This window comes from Amphiura filiformis, chromosome 9 (assembly GCF_039555335.1).
Source record: "Amphiura filiformis chromosome 9, Afil_fr2py, whole genome shotgun sequence".
Classification (NCBI taxonomy): Eukaryota; Metazoa; Echinodermata; class Ophiuroidea; order Amphilepidida; family Amphiuridae; genus Amphiura; species Amphiura filiformis.
Genome location: NC_092636.1, coordinates 57,103,523 through 57,122,825, shown reverse-complemented (window position 1 = coordinate 57,122,825; position 19,303 = coordinate 57,103,523). Strand labels below are relative to the sequence as shown.

The 19,303-nt window shown below is 35.1% G+C and overlaps 2 protein-coding genes across 3 annotated transcripts in view; one reads left to right on the top strand and one right to left on the bottom strand.

Annotated features, from left to right (window-relative positions):
* LOC140161217 (uncharacterized) overlaps positions 1-19,303 on the bottom strand; it is a 194,576-nt gene that overhangs the window by 35,340 nt on the left and 139,933 nt on the right. The gene's annotated exons all lie outside the window — the stretch shown is intronic.
* Positions 1,824-7,974, top strand: LOC140161216 (uncharacterized). Its single transcript, XM_072184668.1, has 3 exons — positions 1,824-2,086; positions 3,234-3,615; positions 4,622-7,974. The coding sequence occupies exons 1-3, from the start codon at positions 1,969-1,971 to the stop codon at positions 5,064-5,066; spliced, it is 945 nt and encodes a 314-aa protein (XP_072040769.1). The 5' UTR covers positions 1,824-1,968; the 3' UTR covers positions 5,067-7,974.

Below are 19,303 nucleotides of genomic sequence, written 5' to 3'. Positions count from 1 at the left end.
CTTAAATATTTTTAAATAAATATTTTTACACCCACTGCTCATGGTATGTTCGTGTTTTATTCCAACTTGAATCATGTTTGTTATCATAAAGCAACCGTGGTATTCAAGATCAGATAAACCTATTATTTCGATGATTCAACCACAAACAACGTATACTAATGTTTGCCTTATATTGTCAATTTGAGTCATTTTCAATAATTGCTGGGGCGGAGCAAAGCCAGATTATAGAGTTTCAAGCAAAAAGTGGGATACTGGTCTGCGGTTATAGAGCATAACAATGCGTTACCTTCCAGGCACAATCACAGTATCTGTAATTGAATAACTTGGCAAACAGGCCTACTGTCCTTTGACGGGTGTTTTGAATGTCTGCGAATTTGCGAATAAATAACATACCAGCTCGGATATTTGAACGTGTTTGAATCAGTGTGCTTCCAAAATACAAATCAGTATTATTCTGTTGGTTATTACATTTACTCGAGGAGGCATGTTTTGTCTCATCATCAGTAGTCTGTTGGTTATTAGCAAAGCAGATTTACTTGGGCCAGTATCTGCTGGTTTATATTACGAGTAGCAAAGCATATTTACTTGGGCCAGTATCTGCTGGTTTATATTAGCAAAGCAGATTTACTTGGGCCAGTATCTGCTGGTTTATATTAGCAAAGCATATTTACTTGGGCCAGTATCTGCTGGTTTATATTACGAGTAGCAAAGCATATTTACTTGGGCCAGTATCTGCTGGTTTATATTAGCAAAGCAGATTTACTTGGAAAGGAATGTGTTGTCTCATCGACTCTTCATTTGTTACAAACTTAAAGGCATATTCACGATTTGCTCATCTGGTGGATCGTAAAAATCATACAAATTGTGGCACCTTTCTTAGTGTCATAGAAATTTGAATGGGACTTCAACTTTATCAATACTGTTGTTTTCCTTATTTTGCGCTTAATTTTTAATTTCAAAAATGAAAATTTTAATGATTTATCCTTCACTAACTTTCAATTTATAAACATGCGAGTGGATACGAGTGGATATACGTAGTGGTAAACAATTTTAATTTTTTTAGCTGGGATCACTGAGCTGAATGGACCTTTTAAAACCAGGCAGCTGGAGTATTAGTTTTTTTACATGCATTAATTACTTCTTTTTTTTTTTATTAACTTTTCTTTTCCTTTTATTCTTACATATATACAGATGGCCCATAAAAAGATGATTGCTTTTATCACGTTGTCCTGTTTTTTTGACAAAAATAGCTGAAAAGTGTTCATTGTTTGGAGGTCATATCAATAAGAAATCGTATCTGCACCATACCATGGAAACCAGTCGTACTCAAAGAAAACTAATACAGGTGGTACTATTTATGCTATATAATGCACAGAATAACACTTGTCAGAGAAACATAACCAAACTCAATAGAACTCATTTCAATATAAATCACATTTTGAGGAAAATAACGGTAGCTGGTTGGCCCAAAGCACGGGTCAACGCATTTCAAGGCTGTACCTTTTGTTACCTGAAGTCCTTTAATATCGCTGTGTGCAAACTTTACCACTTTGGACACAGATCACAGACTTATTGATTGTATAACGTCCAAAAACAGAAAACTTATTATTTAGTGTTTCTAGTATTAAACCAATATTTCCTTCTTTAAAGCAATTGTACCTTTATAATAAAATTGTATCATAATCATTAAATAATATAATTAAAGCTTTTAATTTAATATAGTTGCACACATGAATCAAGTTAAAACGTGACATTAAATGACACACAAAAAAAGTTGGCTCACGTTCACTACTTTACATTTTTCATTACAATGCGCTTGCGCATGGTACTCCTATAATGACAAATTGCCTTGGTCTATTATGATGATTATTTCTAAATAGGCCTTTTGACTTTTCTCGTTCTCTGAAATTGGTCCTAATCCGACCACATTAGCGCCATTTTACTGATCAGACGCCGTATGAAACCAAGATGGGGAACCCTGGTGCAGGTTACACATGTCGTTATATTTTACTTCTAATGGCTAGTTCTGCAACCCTTGCTGTGACGGTTTTCCTTAACAATATTAGCATGGTACCTATTGACATCGGTAAGTATACATTGTGTTTATATATACTTCAAAAAGTACAAGTGGTATACCAAATATGGTTTCAATGATTGTGCATCAATTTGGAAGCCATTATCCCGGGCATTATCCGTTTGATAGAGAAGTCAATTTGTGGCCTAATTATTACTTGTGAAAAGTCAAAACTATTTATTTATTCTTATTAAATTATGGAACTCAACTCAATGGAACCTTATATTTTGAAAACGCGTAATACAGTAGTCTAGTCGTAGTGAGTTATCGTTATATACGAAAATAATGTGCTTGCAACCCGAGCTTCCAACAATCAACAATTTAAAGCCATAAATGTACGATTTCCTTCAAATTTTTAATTTGTTATTCTATACACAAAATGCTGAAATAATACTAGTAATAATTGCCGGGAAGGGTTTCTGTCCATTTGGCCGAAATAACAAAGTAAAGTGAAAGAATTTGACCGTTTAAAATGCAGTTCTAGAATAGTAGTAGAAGGACATAAAGTAATAATTCATGAATTATGACATTGTGTCGAACTTTTCTCTGTTGACCTACAAACACAACAAATTTGGTTTGAAAAAATAACCAATTTCAAATAATAAGATCATGAAGTACATTACGGCTTTAATTTAAATTAAATGATGGAAACAGGTTGTACCTTCTCTGTTTTATTCATAACTTATAAAATACAATGCAGATCACATGTGTGGGGGTGCGTGTGTGGCCTATTTTGCTAACTTTTACCAATACAAAATATCAATAGAAATTTTGCTAATCAATAATATAGGCTGTTCATCGATATCTCGATGTTCTGCTTATATATACTAGTAAATTGAACAAAATTGTAAGGAAATAAACATCAATATTGTGCATACTGTGAACATGGAAGAAAGAGATAAGATCTTTCTTCCATGGTTTGAAGATACCTTCACCTCCACACATCATAAGACGGGCAAAATCAATGGAATAGTCTGACTCAGGCTAATTCCACATGATATATTGATGTCATGATCAATATATTGGTTGTACTTGGTTTGTAACCGCTTTCACCTCATCAGACAAGATCTTCTCTGCCTTATTAATATCAATAATATGCTTTCACTCTATTTATCGTTGATTGATCCCTGGTTCTTATTCTTTTCTTATTAATTTACAGGTTCAGGCTGGTTTCAACCTTTTAATGACACAAAACAATTCCCCTATCCCGTGAGTATCCAACCAAGTGACTTCACCTTCTTCATGTGGTCACTTGTATATCTATGGCAGGCCGTTTGGCTCATATATTGTTTAACATCTCTATGCAGAAGAAATGGAGCTGGAGCAGTATTTTTAAATCCACCTATAATCACGCCAATCTTTTTAGCCATGTTTTGTGTCATTATGGCCCTCAATATAGGATGGTTGTTCCTTTTTGATATGGAGTTAATCGTCTGGGCTGCCTTCGTTTCATTTCTTCTGACGGCTTCTTTGATCGTGATGTTGTACATCAACTGTCGGAATGTTGATATATATGGAGTCCAACTTTTACAGGAGCATAAGTAAGTATTTTAATTAATGGACCCACTTTTGAACCTTGGGGTATCACGCATCTATAGTTTTACAGGATGAGGCTTATTAGTAAAATTAATAAATGGTGATGTTGACGTTGAAGACGACGACGACGATGGTGGTGATGATGATGATGATGATGATGATGATGATGATGATGATGATGATGATGATGATGATGATGATGATGATGATGATGATGATGATGATGATGATGATGATGATGATTACAATAACGATGATGATGATGAAGATGCCAATTATTGATGTAAGCTATATTTAAATGATGCAAGGGCATTAAAGGCCCTTTCAGTGATTTCACAGGAACATTAAAAAATGGAAATTTGTCAGAGTTGCTTAGAAATAAAGAATAAGTCTACAGAATTTCATTAAACCACTTTTCCCCTGATACATCGACAAATTAGTCAAAAAACAGAAGTTTTAGAAAGGTTTTCTACTTCAACTCAGATCGACTCGAGAAAATCGAGATTGTCGTACAGTGCGCCACCAATCGACTGGAAAACTTCCTAGTCCAGTGTTTCTAACACGGGGAAGTAGAGTCTAAATTGATTTAAAACAGACGCTTAATTTTTGTAGTAGAAAACAAAATAAGCAATTAAAGGTCACCGAGGCAAACTAACGGTCAATTCAAATATGATAAACAGTTAAAATTGTGTATTTTGTTTAAAATAGTAGCTACTGATGTAATAAGTAGTAGAAACAATACGCAACGCGTGTTGGTACGGTGGAGAGGGAGCTTCTCGATCTCGAGTCGGACTTTTTGTACTGTCAGTATCAAAAGTCCAGAATCATGCAAATGCTTTATTTTGTCTAAAATACACGGCTTTCGACCGAACCACTAGCAGGCTATGTTAGCACATCTATGCCAATTACAAAGGTACCAAAATCTGAATTTTGATGATTTTTACGATCGTCCGGATGAGCAAATCACTGAATGGGCCTTTAATGTTCGCGTTATTTTTCTTTCAATTACAGATTCGACTTATGGGCTAATCGGATCCTAATCCAGAACGGTCTGGCTTTGTACGCTGGATGGTGCTCTATTTCAACTATACTCAATCTAATCTATACCTTTGTATACGGTGGAGTAATGACGTCATCAGGTGGAAATATGGACGAAAATCTAGCTAGTTTAATCGGAATATCCCTGATAGGACTGAACATCGTCCTCTATTTTTATCTGGAAAATTTTGTCTGGGAACGATATATGAGATACACGTACACCGTTTGGGGCGCATTTCTATGGGCTGTGATTGGGATAATGACCAAGGATTTTTCGTATGATGTCAATACTTTCATAGCATTTGGATTGCTGGGGATGACCTTTATTTTGTTTATTGTCAAAATAATACTCAGCATATGGCGTAGCCATGCTAAGCCGCTTTATATAGCACTAAGTCCAGTGCCACAGATGATATGAGGAAGACCCTAAAGCCATTCGTCATCTTTAAAGTCAATTTTACCCGTTTTGACTGGTCCATTTGTTATTACCAAAATCCTAGACAGGTTTAGCCAAACGTTTTGCTGCTTTAAAATGTCATTGTATTCTATTATTAGGCCAACAATGAAAAAATGCGTCTTGGATAGCTTAATTGTCATATTTTCTTACAAATACATTTTGTATTACATGACTGTATCAAAATAATTGAAAACATATGTCTTGACTGCAGATACCGTCTAAAGACACTTATAATTGAAGACCGAATTAAAAAAAAGACTAGTTTGCGTCTGACGTCATGGCAAAGGCGCGGCGTGATTAGTCGCTGACCTGCGCAGTATGCCATTTTCACAGGTTGACAGGACGTCATACGCAAACTAGTCTTTTTAATTCGGTCTTGAATTATAGGCTCATGACCTTGAGATGGGTTTTCAAGCATGTCTGACCCTATATATATTATTATGATGTCTATGATTTATTTTATACATAGTTCTAAAACAAATTCAATACAAAATAGGTTGAGAGTATTAGCCTGTCCCCTCTTAAAGGCACATAAAGGAATCAATTTGGATACGAAAGAGGGGGCAGGCTAATACTCTCAACAGGGATTGTGGCAACTACTTCCTTCCGCACATCTATGACCAGTTACTAACAGCACCTACGTCAGCTACCAACAGGAAGCAACAGACGTCTAAGGTCAAAGCTGGTCATTCAATTTGAGAAAGTGCGGTGTTACAGCACGAAACGTCATTGAGGTATGTCAACAATACCTATTTTATATTGGATTTGTTTTAGAACTATTTCAATTATTTCAAAGGACAATCCTGGTGAATATATTTGCGGATATGATGTATGGTCCGACCAGAGGATACACAACTAAAAACATGTTGGTTGTAGTGTGTATTAGGTGTTATCAGTTGTTTTTGTGATTATCGTCGTTCGTTTGTTACTCCAGCTCCAGCTACTTTTTCTTACATCGCTTATACAGGACTTTTCTGAAATTTCTAATATTTATCATCCGTGGACAATAATCGGTGTCATGAAATATTTTGGGGACATCGCTGTAAGTTTCTAAAACAAAATTAAGCAAATTCCAAATTCGATGATTTAAAAGGTAAAAACCCATACTTTGTGTTTCTGAATTTCATTTTGGATATTTATAATTGTAAGTAATATAATAATTAAACTAGCGCCAGTGCCAGTGCCAATCTTTCAGAAACACCCTGTACATAAAGAAAGAAGCACTGTAAGAAAAAGTAGCTGGAGGAAAACAAACGAACGATGATATTAAATCACAAAAACACTGTAAAAACAACTGATAACACTTAATAAACACTATAGCACGTTCATTTGTTACTTTACACGTAAAAATATAGAAGGTGTTGCATATGTTTAACACTATAACATATGCATAGAGGGATTTATTGATGGATTATTAACACTTCAACATGTTGAAGTGTTTATATTTTTGACACAAATACTTCAATATTCGTGTTAATATAATAGTGTTTATCATATGCAACGCCCCTATAATTTAACATACAAAATACAAAAATAAACGCGTTGACGTGTTTATTTAGAGTTATCGGTTGTTGTTGTTTTTTACAGTGAATGATCTGATGAAGGTGGTGAACAAAAACATGATCATGAATAAGCGAATGCAAAATACCATAAACGTATAATATCCCTATATTTAATCCCTTTTTAACCAGTTTATAAATTAATGTAATTTAATATTTTAGCACAACATTTGAGCCATTATCAATATTGAATTTGACTTTTTTTTAAATATGCTATTTTTTAACATAATATACGATTTTAATGTTATTCTTCAATCAAATGGTAAAATAGTATTGTGTATACTCGTATTCATTGGGAGAGTTTACATTACTCTAGTCGGGAATCGAGTCAATCAGGAAACTGGTTTTGTTATATAGATCTCCTGCGATGGAATCACCGCGTATAAGTAATGGTGTGTGGGTGGTTTCTTTCCATTTTTATAGTCCGAAGTACATGTAATAAGGTATAAAATGAAAAAAAACACCTTACTATCTTTAACCGGGCTCGGAGTTCTATGGGGAATTTGTTGTTGTATTTCCGATAATAATACAAATTGCCGACAAAATCACTACATTTCTTACAAACACAAAGAATTTGGCTGATAGGTCATTGTGTGAATATTACAAATATGCCAAAGAAATTGCTAAATGCCCTTTTTGCGTGTAAATCTAAAGCTCGTGTATTGTGATTTTATGTGGTTTTAGCTAAGATGTTGAATAAAATTTACCTGATGTCACTATGTACCCTTACTGAATAAATGTTTTAACTCCCTATGGGTCTATTTAAGGATGGAGTTCCAAGCAGCGATTTACCTTTTTACCGGTAGCTGTAAAAGACAGAAAACAGAAATGACAGAAAAGACGGAAAATTTTGGAGTTATGAATTAGAGAGTTGACAGGAAGCTGTGGGAGTTAAAATGTCGGGAGTTAATGTTTAAGAGTGCAAGTTCTCATTAGTTGATGGTTGAGTATCAAACTTGGTGGATGGGTAATTAATGGCAACATGCACCCTTAAACATTAACTTCCAACATTTTAACCCCCACGGCTTAAGGTCAACTCTCTAATTCATAACTCCAAACATTTCTGTCATTTCTGTTACCGTCCTTTCTACTTGTTAGTTTGTTTCATGGTAGCCTATAAACTAATTGGTCCCATTTTGTAATGTGCTATTTTATTTCTTAACAGTACATGTAAACCGTAACTGTATTAAATCCCCTTATTTAATATTGAGGTACAGATACACATTCCTATAGAATCCATATCGTTTTTAATTTATTTATTGTTTGTTTCATAATGTAGCCTATAAATAAACTAATTCCCATCATAATAATTAGTATAATGTGCCTAGTTTTTCAATGTGAAAATTTGATCTTGTTATAATTTATTTATTTTGACGTTGAATATTTTCCCGATGCATGCAAACCACTTGACCGAGTACCTTGACAGCATTTGCAAGCATTGACCTCGTTATCCAATACCGTTATTTGAAATGAAGTCAAGCTCAGGTTTGTTGTTTTATCGACGATCTTTTCTCTCTCCTCCTTCCCTTTCCCCCGTTAAGCCAGCCATTGGCTGTGTTTCTATTATCCCTTCATTTTACATGACGAACCCGTAAGGCGCAAGAGGTCAACAACACGGTTCAACTGAATTTCTACCGTGCGTTCCTTGCCCAACCATATGAATATGATGTATACAGTATAGCATACTTAACTTCATGTGCTTGAGGTTCCTTCTTACCAGTCACTCAATCCTTCCAAGAGATTCGAGTTGAAATACAATATTTAATGCAATTCAAACTGGATATACATCCTAATTACGGATGATAATAACGACAAATAAACAACAAAATGGCAATAACGTACTTGTGTATATTTGTCTAAAGCGCATACGTACGTACACGACATGACAATTTTACTGCAATTTTCCAACATTAGATACAGAAGCAGAAATACTTCGTTTGCTTCAAGAGAAAGGAACTGGGTTTTTTTAGTTATAAAATGCAATGCACTCTCAATGACGGTGTGGTTCTAAGCAACCTACAGCATTCATGAAGGACATTAATGTCGGCATTTTGGCAGTGCAAAGACCCTCTATCCAAACGTAAATGAATAGACATATCCTTAACTCTTTACAAACAGGAAAGTTATTCTCTATCCTCAGGCCCAATACGTGTCTACAATGCGTGTATTTTCATGTTGGAACTGGAAGTACAGTTTTCAATGTTTTCATATGCTACTTCCCAATGTTAATTTGACCCAGTTTGAAATTATTTTATGCTACCAAATGAAAAAGATAGAGAGCTTACACCTGTAAGTAATAATTAGCCATTCAGGCGTCAATTTTGGCTCCTGTGAGCTTATTCCTCGATTCGTTTCAGCTTGGTAATACATTTAAAATACTTTTTTTTTGCTCGTTAATGTTTATACATGTGTATAGCGTATATCATTATACCTGACAAGCACCTTGCCACATCAAGATACAGTTCTATAAACTTGTCATTTTCCCGAGACACGTTTTTCGCTAAATTACTTCTCAAGTTTAACATTCAATTTTTACTGTCAACTTGGTATATATGCTCAGTCAATCAAATGAAGTTAAACCATAAGAGCGAGGGAAAAAAGGGTCAAGTCCGGTGAAATCACATCCATATCCAGTGGCGGCGGAAACATTAAAATTTGGGGGGTGGGAGTGTCGGGGATAAGCATATGTTGTTCCGGTTTTACTTGAACTTGTGGCCAGTGCGCTCGAAGCGGGAAAAACTTTTGCAATATTATCCTATTTGGGTCCAAAACACGGGTGTTTTTTATACTAAAACGGCAAATGTACAGGGAAATTATCATCTTTTATTCTGTTATGATTTTTAAGGAGACGATCACCCCTTGCAAAAATTTAGGGGAACCCTAAACTCCCCCACCCAGCTTCCGCCGCCTATGTCCATAACAGAACCTCTGAGAACAACAATTAAAGCAAAAAAATGGATTCTTCATAATTGTGTGCTATCTACTGAAGATAACAATGGCTTATTAATACTAGCAATTACATGCACTGCATGCATGTTATCTACTGAATGGATTTCTAAATAACATAATTATACCACTATATGTATTCCTATACTTCATGTTATCTACTGTAGATAGCAATGAATGTTATGTTGTAACGGCATGCTGTCTACTGATGATAGCTCCAAACGTGTTCTGTTTCACGTCCTATCATGCACGCACCCCCCCCCCACACACACACACCCACCCCACCCCACCCCTACCCACACACCCCCACACCTCACCCCCACCCACACAGCTTCCACACACACCCCAACCCTACCACTCAATGCACCCCCTATCCTTATGTACTATTCAACATAATTATGCACGTTTCTCTTAAAATGTATCTTATTATAAACTCTTCAAACGCAAAGCATCAGTGGGCATGCACATTTCGTTTCCTGAATTCACACCCGTGAGTAAATTGCCGAGCTAATTCGACTCATCGTGCATTTTCAAATGAGCAGGGCGCATGATGTATATTTCATGGAAACCCCGGGAGGCAATATTTTTTTCCGTAGTTAACATTTGAATAGGAGAAACTTATAATGCATAATGTACATGTATAGTGTTACATGTATTATAGGCTAGGTTCCACCACATTGCGATTAATTTCTTCTTACTTAACAAAAAGAAATTAAATACATTAGATTTAAAATTCTACCAAAGGATTGATCGGGGTTCGAACCAACAACCTATGTATGCATAGTCAGACGCTTTACCACTGTGCTACGAGTAGCTCTGCAAGAAATGCGTCTGTTTAACATACTTATTGATTACGGAATAAAGCGCAAACACACGATATACTATTACTAGTGAATACGGTATAATCTCCGATCAATATTAATAGGTATATAATTGCCTAAACAGGCTCCCTATTCAAATGTGAACTACGGTAAAATAATCCGCCCCCGGGAGTACATTTTATTCCCATTTGAACATCATTCACCATTGTTAACATCACACTGACAAGTATGCATGTTTTTATACTGGTAAGAACTAAACCTAAATGTATCCATCGTTTAGTGGTAATTGAAGTCTGATGTGTTATAAAATGGACATACGTCGCCAATCTAAATTTCATTATTAAGACAAGTTTCCACATGCCTACAACTATACACACATTTGTAACACTACAACATTTCCCTTTCAATAAATATCATGGATTAGGGATACTGAAAGAAGAAAATTAAACAGAGGATTTTGTATAAACGTCTTGCCCGTTATTCTTCTTGTACACCTCTCGAGAATTTACATGTAGTCCATGGCCTTATGTCACAAAACGCTTTCTGTAGGCCTTGCGTCTTCATTGTTGTTTTTTAACTGTAATCCAATCTACACGGTCAAGTGAATCAAATGAAACATGCTGCCAGTTCTTGCTTGGGTTAAGGGGTCAAATACAATATGGCGGCCTAGTTTAAAAAAAATTGAAAATCAACATGGTCCAATCTAAAATTTCGACAATGGTCGCATATTGGTTAAAGATTAGAAGGTGAAATATGCAAAAGGTCCAAATAGTTTCGAATTATTTGGTTTGTATTAACATTTAGAAATGGGAGAGAGAAGGCAGGCGATGAGCAGGAAAAGGGCATGAAACTATTATTATTGTCAAAGGAAGAAACACCAATGAATATTCATGAAGAAAATAGTCTATTCGACAAAAAAGGTTATAAGCTCAAAAGATATTTATGCAATCGATGAAAAAAGTTGTATGATGAGCAGCAGAAGAAACATTCGTCCGACACGCACTTGTCATATTCACATGCATCTGTTTTATGAACACCCAAAATGAAAACAAGCTCCATTCATTCCCTATTAAAACTTGGCAATGACATTTACGTTTTTTACTGTCTGCAGGTTACAATAACATTAACTACAAGAAATCCTTTTGGAATTCAAGATGATATTACTAGTAAATGCTTAGCATGCACGTGGTAACGTTGAGGTGGGGAGTATTTCTGTCTGTTAAATGTAAAGGAGGGAAAGAGGTAGGAGACAAGAAGACCTTAAAGGTATGAATGATGTCAACGTCCTGGCAATGGCATAATTGGTGATTTATTGCGATAAGATAAATGGATTACGACATACGAGAGAGGAGGGCTTTGGATGGCAGCTAGTGGTTTCCGAAAAGTTATTGACTGATTGGAAATGAGCCTCATTATCGTTGACGCATCGGTGTTTAAAGTAATGGCTCTCTACACTTTCTATTCGATGTGTGTGATTTCAGTGTTATGCAGGCATGATGCATCTTGATAATGAATGTTTTGTTGATAGCAGTAAGGTTATTCTATTCACTATTATAAAAGTGACGATTTCCAGTATACTTTAGCCATATTTTTCGCAATAAGCCGGTTATAAAAATAAATTTCTATCAAGAAAAATCATCATTTCAAAATGGGTGTTCTTTTTTAGATCGAGCCTTAAACTAGAGGAGTCATATCTTTTTGTACAGTTTCCTTTAAATGTGACCACCGTGGTTTATAAATGCTTTGCAGTGGGTTTGTTTTCCCTTTAAGTCTGGACGCAAGCTGTGTACCAATATAAGGTGTGATGTGCATGTAGGCTTAAGGACATGATGACCGGTCCGATCCTACATTGCTTTAAAACAATAGCACACATTTGTAACATAATTCAATAATTTCTTCATAGGAGCTCAAAAACTATAGAACGCCGACAGCGTGGCCCTTAACCAGTCGGTCCGACGAGACACGTTTGGGTCCTGATGGGACCAGGCTCAAACAAAATATTCAAACCAAGGTAAATATCAAACATACTGATCTGTATGGAAAAATAGAAGAGAAACAGAATTGAAAACAAGGAAGGCCACTCCCAACAAATCAAGTTAACAAATTTGCTCTTAAACCTTGGGTCGAGAAATCAGAAATATGAACATGAAGTGCATTTCTTATTACATGTCCCGATACAAAGGCTGGTATACAATGTCTTTGACTCTGGTGCGAGCTATCAGCTAGCACGAGTTCGATCCCCGATATAGGTAATAATTATTACTTATCAAAAATGTGCTTTCTCCATTACTGCATCAGAATAATAACGCAGATAATCTGATGTATTAAAATGTAAATCAACATCAACAAAGATCTCGCCGCCAATTACGATGATTGTGACGCCGCCGCGCCTGACCGTTTCTCAAAGGTTGTATGAAATTCAAATGGAGCTGCCTCATGTGTTCATTTCATTTGAAATTCATACTCCACCTTCGGAAGATGTATCTAACATCTTCCAAAGAGTAGTATTGATTTGGAATAACCCATTGTGCTGTTGCTGGACCCTGTATCCTACAGAAGACAAACCCGGGAGAGAAACCTACATACGTTTCTTCAGTGTCACCTAAATAACCATCCATGCAACATCTGTCTTGCGTACGTCCATACATCCGGCCAGACACACTTCATAAGATGTTTTTTCCCTTCTTCTTTTTTCTTGAGATATATCAGGTTACCGACGGCTTATTTACTGAAGTACAGCCATAAAGGTATGATAAACGGTGGACGTTGTTTATCAATCATACATAAATTCTACGCGGTTCATTGGTTGATTGCCATTTATCATGTTTATCATTTTTACCATCCGTCTCTGTGTGTGATTTTTACCATCACAGTGCTGCGCCGTACTAGTACCGGTACCCATGCACCAGACTCGCCGAAAACAGCTATGGGGAGTGTTATGTAAAACAAATATCAACTGTAAATTCGTTTAATATAATCACTCGGTGAAAGATGTATTGTTCCATTCCACTCGCTGTTCCGGTCCGTGGAATGAAACAATCCATCTTTCACCTCGTGATTATACATGTATTTCGATAATATTATATTTGAATATTGTAGGGAATATGCTGTGCGTAACAAAACACTGCCGGGTATCACGGAGAACAGTGTCTAAAAACTGAATGATTAACCTGGTAACATACTAAATAAAAGAAATGATTAAAATCGCGTTGTTAAGTCATATACCTATGGTGAACTTTTGCGATTATTGACACATCCTCATGTAAGACAGCTAAAGTCTAATTTCACGACACTTGTTTTTAATCCATACTTGACTTCGATATATGAAAGTGATGTGAATCCACCTGAGAGAAGATCCCATTACTTTTTATCCATATCACAAAGTGCAAATTGTTACCAAACAATAATTTGTCTCTAGTTTAGATTTACATAATATCTAAAAGTCGGTCGGGCTATGAACTGCAATTTATATATTTGGATCCGTCGGATAGTGTGAAGCAAAATGTAAAACCAAAACCAAAATGGTAACTCGATCATTAACCTGATATAAAGAAAATAGCAAGCTCTATTTTTTATGGTTAGAATCTTACGACTTGCCAAAGCGCCTCGCTTTTGACTACTACAGTATAGCAAAGGGAATCCGACCTTCTGCTATGTCTAAATTATTCTGTTCGATGAGCAATTTTAACTGCTTCCCATTTTGTCAAGACTTTTAATTTCTTTGGTGAGAAAGTGATTTTTTTCTTGACACAAAAACGAACTCGTAGATACATTTTCTTACACTAAATATACGCCCCGTGTCATTAATGTTGCCTTATATATTTCTATGTCCGGCTTTAGCAGGTGGTTTTCCCTTTAATCATGTCAATAATGTTCCTTGACGCACTGGCTCCCTTTGCTTAATAATTAATGAACAAGCAGCCATCAACATCACTTTTATGACACATATTGAGGCTGTCCTAAAACATTACGGACTAAATGATATCCGTTTATTTAAAATTATATTGACTAATACTAGCAACACTAATGCACCGTCAATAATGACATGAATCCTGAAAGTCTCTAAACAGTGTTTAAATAAATAAATAAATAAATAAATAAATAAATAAATAAATAAATAAATAAATAAATAAATAAATAAATAAATATTATAGACCAATCAATCAATCAATGAATCAATAAATACATAAATAATTATTATTTTATTTATTTATTTATTTATTTATTTATTTATTTATTTATTTATTTATTTATTTATTTATTTATTTATTTATTTATTTATTTATTTATTTATTCATTTAATGACATGAAATGATATGTTTAGTAATAACCTTCTCTCTTTCTCCATTTATATTCTCATTTTAATACTGTTGCCTTTTTGTTATCGTCTGTTCTTATCAGTTTATACCACACAACCCCTTCTCCATATCCACAGCTTCTTTAGAACATTGGATATCTTGCTTTGTTACTTTTTTACAGAAGAAAAACACCAAAATGTGTTTTGTATTATCTCTCGGTTTACTGCTTGTCCATTTTCTCTCACATCAATTTGAATTGGAAGTAGGCCTAAAGTAGGTTTGAATAAAACGCTTAAGCTGCGATTCTTCATTTTTGTTTTCTTCATTCCTATACATGAACACACTTGAACGATGGCATGGTAAGCTCCTTTGCATGCTATTGCACTATGGCAAAGTAAGCTTTCTCGTAACGGCGTATACTATCACGACGGCAATGTTAGCTTTCATGTACCTGCATACATCTGAACTACGGCAATGTAAGCTTTCCTGCACCTGCATACACAAATACAACGGCAACGTAAGCTTTCATGTACCTGCATACATCTGAACTACGGCAATGTAAGCTTTCCTGCACCTGCATACACAAGCACACCGGCAACGTAAGCTTTCATGTTCCTGCATACACAAGCACAACGGCAATGTAGGCTTTCCTGTACCGGCATACACCTGAACTACGGGAAATTTGCATCAATTTTCTGCCCAATGTAAACTGTATACTTCCTTTTCTTCGTTGTCCTCTATTTCATCTTCTTTACCTTCCTTCTCCTCCTCCGCCAGTTCGTGTTTTGTTCTCCGTCCTCCTCCTCTTCTCTCTCTTCCTCCTCCTTTTCATCTTTTCTTTTTCATCCTCCTCTTACTATCACTTCTTCTTCTTCCATTTCTTTAATTGAACATGAATTTTGTTGCGCCCCCATATGACACTGAAAATAAGTTGGTATGATCGTGTTTCCTCCTGCACAAAATAACAAAATGGTAAACCGAGTGCATGCAACGCAGATGTATCAAGTCCCCAAACAGAATTATGAGCACGGAGGCTAAATCACAAATGCAAAAAAAACACAATAATATCACAAAATGAAATCAACTGTTTAATAATTCCGTAATTAGAACTCGGACCTAACTGCAGCTTGTCCTACGATATTAAATATGAGATAATGTGTATAATCATATGAATTGTGTTTACTTAAACAAAGTCAACCTACACATGACTTTAAATTGCACGACAATATTAGCTCATAAAACTATACCTATTATAATTTGTTCATATTGGTTATTGGAAAAAGAAAAGTGCTTGACCTTGCAAATTATATATATAGGTTACTCTCTCGCTCGCTCGATCTAATCCGTTAATGTCAATTTCAATCAAAATAAAACAATAAATAGATCAGAACTTTGACCTACTCTCTAACAGGTAATATGATTGTATTGTAATCATTTGAAGCATTTACTGGTCAATCTTAAGGGATCTAAAATGAGCGTTTATTGCGTTTCGACAGTATTTTTGTGGGACATGAGAGCACCTCAGACCTATCGAATTGCATTCTGAATACGAAGCATGTCTTTCTGATATCAAATAATTTTCATTTTAGAAAATCACAATATAATACAAATTTTATGACAAATTATAAAAATTTGATTTTTTTTTTGGTGTTTTGGGAAAAAAATCCATATCTTCAATACGAAAGGTCAAAATTTTCAATTGATCGTCGGCTTTTCATCCCACCTACATACACTTTAAGTATAAATCATCAGATTTATAAAGTTTACTTCAAGTACTGTTAAATATCAAAATATCAATTTTAATGATTTGCCATAAAATGTGTATTAAATTGCGAATTTCAAAAAATCAAAATTATTTGATATCAGAATGACATTCTTCGTATTCAGAATGCAATTCGATATGTCTGATGTGCTCTAATGTCCCAAAATAAATACTGTCCAAACGTTCATACCCCAGCCCTTAATGACGGCAATTTCAACAGAAGTGCATTTGCTGGGATGCACTATCGCCGTAATCATGGACATGACCTTATGGTCGTATACATAAAGCCGAAGACTTAAGGGGGTACTACACCCCTGGCCAATTTTGTGCCTATTTTTGCATTTTTCTCAAAAATTATAGCGTGTTGGTGAGAAGTAAGATATGTATATTATAGGGGCAAGGACTACAACTACTGCACTGAAAGTTCAGCAACTCAAGGAAAGTAGTTATTGATTTATTGATCAAATATTGGTTTTCCCTCATTTTTGACTGTAACTCCACAACTGTTGTCTGTGCTGAAATAAAACTTCCAGAGCAGTAGTTGTAGTCCTTGCCCCTATAATATACATATCTTACTTGCCCCAAATGCGCTATAATTTTTGAGAAAAATGCAAAAATAGTCACAAAATTGGGCAGGGGTGTAGTACCCCCTTAACTGGTCATCAAATGCGTTTACCTCGTAAGGGCATATCCCCATAGATTGTGAAAGTACTGTGGCAGTGACTACAATAATATAAATAAACTACGCGAGTTTTACTTTCATTTTACGCCTCAAGGAGAACATAACAATCATACACCGTGTTGGCTAGGGAGTTTTATGATGCAATTCGCAGGAACCAATTTAAGATGAAATTTTGTATCGAAATCCCTCGTCGCAATCAAGGCTTCAAATTTCATCGATTATATTGAATCATGATCTGAACTTTAACGCACCCTAGTTTCCGTTTTTATGCTATAATATTACTACATATAATAATAACCCTGAGCAGATCGCAATACTTCAATATAGTTTTACATAAATGTATCTCCTTTAATTTGAACCCAACCCTATAATAGGGCTGCACTTTTAAAAAATCAAACACTTTATATAAAACACGGTTTTTTAGAGACATGATGCACAAATATGAACAAAATGGCTGCCGATGTTGTGTACTCCCGATTGATACGAAACGTGTAGATAATATTTTCAGGCTATAGCTTGGGGAATGTAAATAGGTAATAAACAAATATCTTGTGGCGTGTATGACATAAGTAAATTAATTACATTTATTACTATTTTGGGAGTCACGATGTCTATTAATATTTGTTGTTTGTTTGCTTGTTTGCCATGTCTGTATGGAGATTAAAAACAGAAACAGAATTGAATTGAAGAAAAAGTGCAAGGAAAAGAAAGTCACACCCAACAAATAAAGTAAGAAATTGTCTCTTAGCCAATGGGTAGAGAAATAAGAAATTGGAAGTTATTATTCCATACGAGTCGTTACAACTCAAGGCCAAAATTATAACAATAACACACTGTTTGATTAAGTTAACAAAATCTTAATCTTTAATGAAAAGTATAATATACTTGGTAATAACAGTACACATGAACTATATTAAATATGCATTCAATATAATCACACTAATAAAAATGTTACTACTTATCCGGCAGTCTTCTACTTGTTGATTATAAAGTTCTGTTGCACTCAATGTTCTGACGACTGATGTATATCCTTATTCACTTCACCTGCGAAAATCACAATTGAGTGACGCCCATTGTACACTTGAATTTATATATCCTTTGCGTATAAAATCCTCGCACAGATGACACTTTCCAAAACGGTGCTGCTTTCACAAATCATTCAAATCATCGAACAAGTGACACTTTCACCAGGAAACCTATTTATTCTTGCACTGATCCACTTTATTGACAGGTGTATTGTTTTATAAACCAAACTCCAGCAAGTCTTCAGAAGAACATTAATCCATTGGGGAGATGTATCAATAGCACATTATTGGCTATGAAAATTACTTCACAGGTACCTCTCACATAAGGCACATAGATGACCAAAACATAGAGAGCCTTCAAGAACTTATAATATGTTTTTCCTTTTCTTTATGTATTCACATTAGGTAATGTAAATATACATGTACGAGATTTTCTGGCTGCATGTGACTTTGTTTGTCGTTACGCAGTTCAACAGTAGGACATCACATTAAAAACGTATAACTGAGAAAACAGGGTTTAAACAGGGTCTAGAAACAAAATCGTAAAATGAAAATGGGTACATATTGCAAACACATACTCTTCCAACAGGCGGACATGAATTTTACAATTGGACTATAAGTCTTATGCACGTACTTATAAGAATGAAAATAACTACGAAACATCTGATTCCCACTGACATTTTACATTATACTAGTTTCAATTTCACATCTAATGTTCTGGCAGGCGGAGACATGATATAAAAGAGAGGAACTCAATCCGCAATCAATAACAGATTTTGTTATCTACTGATGATAGCACAGAAAATCAGCTGGGAAAATGGAGGTGGGAAAAGCCTTTCAAAATCATTGAGTGATGTAATGTATATTTTAATGCTTCATGAGATCAAACAATAAGCTTTAGTCCACTCGTTTCATAACATTTCAATTTTGTCGATTAACCGCCCATATGAACAATTTTATTATCAAGTATAACAATCAATGCATTTGTCTAGTTCTGAATACAGGTTTATTTATACTGTATAATAATTTCTTACACTCAAGTAGAAGTATTACGTAAATGTTGTAACTAAAAGTAATGATTAACTGATGATAGAAATTTCAGCGG